An 8,977-nucleotide genomic window follows, 5' to 3' on the forward strand; every position below is an offset into this window, starting at 1 on the left:
TATATATATATATATATATATATATATATATATATATATATATATATATATATATATATATATAAAAACCCTGTTCCTTCACAGAAAATGGATCAGTTATGTACGGGAACCAGCAGGCGCCCTTCACATATGGCAGCAATCTGTCCAACCCATCACAACGCATGTTTTCACTGCCGCAGAACCTGCACCCATATGACTCGTCCTTTTCTAATCCTGGATATGGCAAGCCTGCCATGTCACCCTCACCCTACACGGATTTCCGGTTCAATCTGCCGGTTGGTGAAGACAAACATGAATTTCTGGTCAGATTTAATCTTGAGGTTGCCCGTTTTCTGACTTGTTCTTTTCTTCTTTTTTTTCCCGAAGATGAGGATTCTCAGGCCGGAGACCCGGGAATCCTTAGATGTCTAGGATCAGCATTGATTGATGAAGAAACTCCTACGTGATTCTGTTTACCTGCAAAATTAGAAAGATCTGAATGTTTTTTTATTTATGTGTCTCTGTGGGTGTTTAGATGGTAGATTTTAGATGTTTCTTCTATAAACTCTTGTTTAGAGTTAAGTCTTTGTTGTTGTTGTTGAAAAGATGATAGATATTTAAGCTCCCATACCTGAAATCCCAAACTTATTTAACCTGTACATCTCAAAACTGAATTAATTGGTTTTTGTACCTTGGCAAAGGAAATCTCACCAAAAAAAATTGTTACTACAGAAACTGGAACATGTTTGACTAATCAGCCAGTTTAATGCTAACAAAGCCTTTGAACAAAGCAAGCATCTGATCAGACAAAAGCAACAAATCACTGAAGATCTTGGAACTTGTTTCCAGTCTGCAGACCCGTTCTAATACAGATACACACAATATCACAGATGTGTGATATTGTGTGCAGCCAATGTTAGAAAAAGCACACTACTAAGTATTATTTCAGAAGATGAGAATGAATAAGGTTCTTATGCTTTATGATGTATATTAAACTGTATATGTTCACTTATTTAATGAGCAAAGTTCATTCAGAATCAGTGTTGATGTGTTGGACCCACACCACAGGGTGCTGTGAACGTCCTCCATATAATTAGGTTGTTAACAGGATCCTGGGTTTGTCCTTTAGTCCCAAGTTATTCTTTATTATGTTTAGATCAGCCTTTTACCTGTTTTACTTTAGTTCGGTCTGTTCTTAGTTATTTTACCCAAATGGTGTTATTAATTTATTGTGCTTAGTTATTCTTTGTCTCACTGAGATTCATATTTTAAAGCTCCACTATTTGTGTTTTCCTCCTCTGTGCCATTTCCCTCACAGTTGCAGTCAGTCACCAAACTCTCCCAATATTTAACCACTGCTCTTTCTTCCAGGACTTGTTCATACACAGCCAGATGTCTGATAAACTCAATAGACTTTTATGCGATTTGACCTTGCATTAACATGTAACTTACATTTAATATCACAAAAACTGTTAATAAAACCTCAAAAGTGAAGACTTTTTTGCGTTTGCTTGTGCCTGAGATTTAGAAGTAAACGCATGACAGTCTGACTGCAACACATAATGCAACGCTGACGTCACTTTGTTAATGTTTGGCCATGCAGTGGAGGAAAGATGGCTGCTATCAGAAAGTTCAGACACTTTCTACTTGTTTATCAGTCCATCTGCTCCAATACATTAAGTTGCAAAGGACAGAGTGCTCAAAGGTCAACTGTTTTACACTAGCTGTCCCTCCCAATATGGACGCAAAATGACCTTCGACCTTCAACCTCCACGTTTCCACATCATGTGTCTACACATGGGCACATACGCACTTTAACCGTATAATAACACTTTATTACAAAGCTAATAAAGGGTTTTATTAACAACACTTTATTTAAAAGTTGTTCAACCTCTTGTTGTGTGTTGTATGCATTGTTGTGTGCTTCACAGATTTATTTCTGTCCACAGAAGTAAATCTCCTGGTACCATGTTTAAACCATGTCTTGGCTTATAGCCTTCATTCAAATATTTATGTCTTAACCTGTTGTTCACAGGTTGTCATTCACAATGACAGGGGTGTCAAACTCCAGTCCTCAAGGGCCGCTGTCCTGCAGTGTTTAGATGTGCCACAGGTAAAAAACAGTGGAATGAAATGGCTTAATTACCTCCTCCCTGTGTAGATCGGTTCTCCTGAGCCTTGCTAATGACCTAATTATTCTTTTCAGGTGTGGTGCAGCAAAGGCACATCTAAAAGTTGCAGGACAGCGGCCCTTGAGGACTGGAGTTTGACACCTCTGTCACGAGAGGACCCAAATTTGGGTCCTCTCGTGACAGGACCAAATTTGGGTCCTCTCGTGACAGACAGGTTAAAACAAAACAAAAAATAGCTGAAAAAAAAAGAAACATACATACACAGACTGACCAATCAGCATCCAAGCTTGTCTGACTGGCTGAAACCCATCAGAATGTTTAACTTCATTCCCAAAGTGAAACAGGAAATGAAATAGACAAAGAAACAACCAATCACTGAAAAAATATTAAATCCACAGCAAAAGAAAAAACAATTATGACAACATTTAACATCACCATTGACAGACTGGCAGTCAGACAGCTGACCAAAGGAACTGCAGGTAAAACACCAGACAGAGATACTAACTGTTACCCAGCTGCTTGTACCCAGATCTACTTTCTTGTCGAAATGGAAAGTGATTAATACAATTCAATAGATCGCCTCTTCTGAATAAATACCCTAGCTCATATAGGATTATCAAATGCTTTTTAAATTCGTACATTTTTATATGTTTTGGGCTTTCTGATAAGCATTTCTTATGAATACTTTTAGCAATAAATTGACAATAATCAGATTTCTGCTTGTTCTCGATTTATTACTAGAAATTAGCAACAACAAAAAAAACACCTCCAAATTCATTTTTTAGTTTCAGTTTTAATGTGAACATTCTGTCCTGCATTTTAAAGTGCTCCTTATCACACCGCATTTATGCATGCGTTGTTGTGACAGAGTACATTTCTCTGCAGAGTCGGAGCGGAGCAGACATGCTGCAGCAGCTGAATCTGGGTTTCACTTTTTTTGGTTTCTTCCCCAACTCAAATACAGCATTGAAGCCCAGCAATGTGAACACAGCGTGGCAAGAACTGTGAACATTTGGAAGTCGAAAACTTCACGTAAAAATAATTGTGAAGTGAAACCATGTGGCTGTGTTGATGTCGGTGAGCACAGGCTGTGTAAGTGGTGCAAATTACAGCATCTTAAAGTGGATGTGAAGTGGAGCAACAGGGAGGCTAAGCAAAAAGCGGATTGATGTATTATGCCAAGACAGTGTTGCTGCAGTAGCATTTAGATAATAGATCTGGCTCAGCAGCACACAGTATTCTGTGTGCCATTAGAGATTAGCCTGAGAGAGCTGTTTCACTGCCTGCTGGATGCAGACCAACAGAAGCACTTAACTCTGTGTATCTCATTTGTACACTAACAGAACAGCATATATTCTCTAAATGTTTGCCGATGCAATGAAACAGAAAAAGTGTAAACTGGTATAGTAGTATAGTTATAAGTTAGTAATAGTCAAGTATTTATTCTCTATCAGTGCAATCTTCTCTACCCCTTTGTTGGATTTCTCAGTAATAGTGACCCTTTTCTATTAGACTTCTTTCTAGTGTTTTTCTTCTTTAACATTAGTTCTGTACTAGTGGAGCCATTTACTTGCATATTTTACTTACCTAGAATTGCCAAACCTATCAGGGATTTATCTAATCAAATCAAATTGTATTTGTCTAGAACATTTCAACAGCAAGGCAGTTCACAGTGCTTCACATCATAAAAGCACAAAAATCAAAACAACTGAAACAGTGCATTTTTCCAGGTGCTGTATTTACACATCAAAATGTTGGCTAGTGTTTCACTCATTATGGTTCAAAATTAACTCTAACCAGGTGGGTTTTTAGTCTAGATTTAAAAGAACTCAGTGTTTCGGCTGCTTTACAATTTTCCTAAAGTTTGTTCCAGATTTGTGGTGCATAGAAGCTGAATGCTGCTTCTCTATGTTTGGTTCTGATTCTGGAGATGCAGAATCAGAAGCAGATTTAAATTTAAATACCAATATGACTGACGGGGCTTCCAGGCACATTATGCAAAACAATGGCACTATCAAGAAACTATGTTGCCTTCAGTTGTTAGAAAAATAACAACTATATACACATAAACATATATATAAAATATGGAAGAAATATGACTTGGAATTGGGCCTCTGTCTCTTTAAAAACTCCTGCTCTCTCTGAAATCGCCTTCAGGAAATCATCGCAACATAGTTCCTCTATTAAAACCCTTTAACCTTTAACACTGTTCTCATGAGAGTTTCACTGAAAATTAACTGATAGCTCAGCAGCTCAACAGATGCACAGTTACACCACGTTTGCTAACTGCTGCTGGCTAGTCTGAAGGAGCTGAGTGAGGGACCCACAGGTGGGAGCTGCTCTGTGAGGCAAAAGATTGGAGGCTTAGAAACTGCAGCTCCAAGGAGGAGCTACGTCTCCATGGCGCTCGGTTCCCACAGGTGATTTGCACAGCTGGTTGGCATGGAGATTAAAGGATTTCTCAAACATGCATGAAAGAATCAAAGCAACACTCCGGGTTTGTTGTTGATGAGGGAATAACGTTATAACATGCTGTAAAGCTAAAAAATTTCAATTTTACGACTTTAAGTGTTTCCCAGAGCAAACATGAGTTTATCTCATTTATCAGACTGGTTTGCAGTTAGCAACTAATTATTTGGTTTGTAATACAGTTGCCATATGATTTAAAAAAAACAACAACAAAAAAAAAAACTGAGTCGAACCTCCAGAAATGAAAATATATTTATTTCACTTTGACACAAATAGTCATAAGTTATTTTAACTATGGGTAGTTGTTTTATTCAAAAGAGAAGTTAGATTTCTCTTTTGAAAAGAGAATGCTTCTGATTACAAGCATCACATTGATGCTTGTAATCAGAAAAGACAACTGCTAAACAGTTGCTAAGAAGAAGTGAATGGATTGCAGCCTAGATTAGTGAATCTCACTGAACAGCATCTGCAGTTCCAGACCACACTGTATTGATCAGGTAATAAATAACTTGGGCGTCGGCCTCGACTCTTTAATTCCCTAAAAGCTGTCCACTAGTGGATTTGGTTGGATTCTGTAATTGTAAAGGAAAAAGGAGAAGAAACAAAGAAAATCAGATACATTTGATATAAAGGTGGAGGAACCGCATACAGGTAAGCAGAATCAGATTTAGGGGTCAGCCAACACAGCACTGCTGACCTCTGTCTCATATTGTCCTTGTTTGATCAGTCTTATGTTCTGTTGTTAACACCGGTCGTTGTACAGTTAATTAGGAAATTAAAAATACATTAATCTAAACGTAGGACAAATGTTGTTTAGCTTATTATTGCATCTGTTACTTCACATTATTTTTTTTTTTTTTAGGTTTTACACCAAGTTTTAAAAGCTAAAATTGAAGTTTATGTTTTTACTTGTCAACATGTCTGAGCCGTAACCTCAGTCTACTGAGTCTACCTGATTAAAGGTTTGAAGTGTTACTCTGGGGGCTGTGGAGAAGGTTAAAGCAGGACATAAAAGATGTCCCAAGCTTCGAACATCTCGCACAGCTCCGTTCAATTCGTCATCTGGAAACTGAAACAGTATGGCCCAACTGTAAACTCACCAAGGCAAAGCTAAACCACCTGGAGACTGGGGCGGAGGTTCAGCTTCCAGCAGGACAACAAGGCTACAGTGGAATGGTTTAAAACGAAACATAGCCACAGTCCAGACCTGAACCCAGAGAGTTTCTTCACAAACATTATATGTGCAATGCTGTGGGAGACAAACCCTAAAAAACTATCAGCTGTAACAGCAGCAACAGTGGTTCCACCAGGTATTGACTCAGAGGAGGCCGAGTGCTGTTGCTCACTCCTTCACAACTGTATATTGATTTGAGTCAGTCTTTCACATAAAACTCAAAAGAAATATATTTTTGTTTGTGGTTGTAATGTGATAAAATATGGAAAGTTTCAAAGGGTATGAATACTTTTGCGAGAAGCTGTAGATGAACAACAGAACTCTGTGGGAACCTGAAGCCCCAAAAAAAGATAGAAAAGTCAACAGACAAATACAACAACTCAGATTCCTGACACACACACACACACACACACACACACGCACACACACACACACACACTCACACGCATGCATGTACACACAGACCCACACACACATGCGCACACAAACACACACAGTCTGTGTAACTTTAAACCTTTGCATGATATGTTTATAGGAGAGTGGGGAAGACAAATGTCCCCAGTGCCAATAAAAGCCAACAGTTGTCCCTTCAGGCTTGGCAGAGGCTTTGATTGTAAGAATGTGTGAGTGTGTTCTTGATTTTTTTTTTTAAGTTCTTTGAGATAAACTTGTGAGCAGAGGACCTCTTGTACATGTTTGAAATATGTATAAATTGCCTTCCTAGTTAAACAATTTGGAAAGCACATGACTTTGAAATAACTAACAAAAATCATCAACAGTGAAAAGATACTTGAGCATCAGGTCCTTTAAACATGTGGCAGGACTTCTTAATATAGATGTTTAGCTTAAAGCTACATTATGTAACTTTTATAAATAATATGTTTTTTAAATATTTGTTAAAACTGTCATTGGGTTGGCTGCACAGTGGCGCAGTTGGTAGAGCTGTTGCCTTGCAGCAAGAAGGTCCTGGGCTCGATTTCCGGCCCTGGTCTTTCTGCATGGAGTTTGCATGTTCTCCCTGTGCATGTGTGGGTTTTCTCCAGGTACTCCTGTTTCCTCCCACAGTCCAAAAAAACATGACTGTCAGGTTAATTGGCCTCTGCAAATTGCCCCTAGGTGTGAGTGTGTGTATGCATGGTTGTTTGTCTCTGTGTTGTCTTGCGACAGACTGGCGACCTGTCCAGGGTGACCCCGCCTCTCGCCCGTTTAACTAGGAAGGCTGGAGATAGGCACCAGCAACCCTCCTGACCCCACTAAGGGACAAGGGTGTAAAGAAGGATGGATGTCATCAGGTTGTGTCAGTCTAAGCTATTACTGCCAATGCACCAGAGGCAGGAGGAGGGGCTTAGCACTGTCAGTCAACCTCATGTATTTGGTGCTAAATGTGTTAATGGCAGAGAAACAAGTCACTGCTACAGAAGAACCGTCTGCCATTCATCGGTGGCTACGCTAACTAGCCTTTTACAACAGGATCTGCTGATGGGGAGACACTGTAGCAGCTACACAAGGTTGTGATTGACAGCACTAAGACAACCAATCAGAGCCAATCCTGGCTCTGATTGGTTGTTTCCAGTTAGCATTGGAAAAAGTATCATACCATATTGTCATGACAGTCATAGTGTGATGCAAACCAGATAAACCACTTTAAGACAGATGTACTTGCATCATTTCATCTGAGCCATCATTTTTTTCCCCGAAATGTAACCCAATAATCACTGAAGAAAATGGGTTTACTCAGAGAAAAATTCAGGCCCATTCAGATTTGTGAATTACCATTATATCAACAAACTGAATTGAAACAAAATTAAAACAAGAAACGTTTGGTATGATTTAACTTCAGACAATGAGAGAAAAATCTGCCATTTCACTGGTTGGATGTAAATATCTGGTTTCAACTGAATATAATAAACACAATTGCTCCCAAGAATTTTAGATACGGAGGAAAGATTAGGTAAAGTTCTGTAATGTATTATATCTTCTTGATTGTTAGAAGGTTTCTTAAGTAAAAGTTGTGCAGCTGCCTTCCAAGCTGTGAAACAAATCTGATTGTAACAAGCTTTAAGAGCTGAGAAAACTCAGAAAGCTCAACTGAATCAATACAGTACAATAGGAGGAGTAATAATGACGATGGTGACAAGAGCTCACTGGTGATGAGGACGATGGACAGCAGGGTCAGTGCAGCTGGAGGTTGTTGGCTGACTGGGTAGAATGATGAGTCCTGGAGCTGCGGATGCTGGAGACGGGAGCAGGAACACAGAGTGACCTCTGGAGGGTGGACTGGTTGTTCTCAGGAGGGTGACGCTGAAGAAGTGGAGTAAGTTGAATCCAGAAAATATTGCTGAAGTGAATCTTGGCCACAGACATTTAGGAGGGCTGTCACTGGGGCAACAACAACTCAGAATCAGACCTTATGGCTACACTGTGGTAAAATACAAAATGTAGGGTGGCGCAGTGGGGAAAATGGAAGAACAGACAGCTAGAAAAGGAGTGTTCACACACTTTCACATGTCTGAGCAACCTGTAGGAATGTGAGCAGTTTCCTCTGTTAATGATTATCCAGATCCCAGGGTCTAGAGAAAAAGAGGAAAGTTGATTCATTGATCTTCAATTATGAGGAAATTGACCTGACCAAAACACTGCAGAGAACCTGAAAGAGTCAAAAATACAGATGAGATTAAAGTTAGAGGAATCCGGTTCATAATTCAGCACAGACTGACTGCATCCATCCCAAATGGTACCGATCCAAAAAGATCCTGGACCAATAAACATACATTTATTGGTCCAGGATCTTCTTTCCACATTTCTTTAAACCCACATTTCTTTACTAAAAATCCTTTTTATTGGTCTGATATTTCAGGGTTTTTTTTTTTCCTTTGGTTTTGTTTTGTTTTTTTGCTTTTTTTTGTTTTTTTGACAAAGTTAATTTTGAGTGTGGATTATATTTTAGAAGGCAAATCATAAAAAAATGCCACAAATTAAACGTTTGAAATGCATAATTCATAGAATAAGTAATGAATTGCTTTTTTGTTGTTTTTGTTGTTTTTTACTTGAATCACTGCGGTGTACTGAATTTTCGGTGCAGTATATTGTAATGCACGTTGAGTGTCTTTTTATCTTTACCTCTGTTTATAGATACCTCCTGATGTTCACTTCCTGCGACGATTCGTCTGTTACTGGCTTTTAACTCGTTGCGGGAGAAAATTTGGCACCGAGAATAGCTTGT

The 8,977-nt window shown here is 38.9% G+C and overlaps 1 protein-coding gene and 1 long non-coding RNA gene across 4 annotated transcripts in view; both read left to right on the top strand.

Moving 5' to 3' along the window:
- The window catches only part of LOC106946897 (uncharacterized), a 7,803-nt gene extending 6,330 nt beyond the window's left edge, over window positions 1-1,473 (top strand). The window contains exons 4-6 of one of the 3 annotated variants that reach the window (XM_015031589.1): window positions 85-275; window positions 367-455; window positions 490-1,473. In XM_015031589.1, the coding sequence (XP_014887075.1) occupies window positions 85-275; window positions 367-411 (236 nt within the window). In that variant the 3' untranslated portion in view covers window positions 412-455; window positions 490-1,473. Of the gene's footprint in view, window positions 1-84; window positions 276-366; window positions 456-485 lie in introns of those variants that run through there. The other 2 variants (XM_015031579.1, XR_001424862.1) reach the window with 2 other exon arrangements.
- The window catches only part of LOC106946907 (uncharacterized), a 13,480-nt gene extending 10,378 nt beyond the window's left edge, over window positions 1-3,102 (top strand). The window contains exon 4 of the long non-coding RNA XR_001424865.1: window positions 3,089-3,102. This is a non-coding gene — a long non-coding RNA (uncharacterized LOC106946907). The remainder of the gene's footprint in view (window positions 1-3,088) is intronic.
- Window positions 3,103-8,977: the final 5,875 nt, after the last annotated feature.

This window comes from Poecilia latipinna, unplaced genomic scaffold (assembly GCF_001443285.1).
Source record: "Poecilia latipinna isolate Pla-1442-1.1 unplaced genomic scaffold, P_latipinna-1.0 Scaffold14, whole genome shotgun sequence".
NCBI lineage: Eukaryota > Metazoa > Chordata > Actinopteri > Cyprinodontiformes > Poeciliidae > Poecilia > Poecilia latipinna.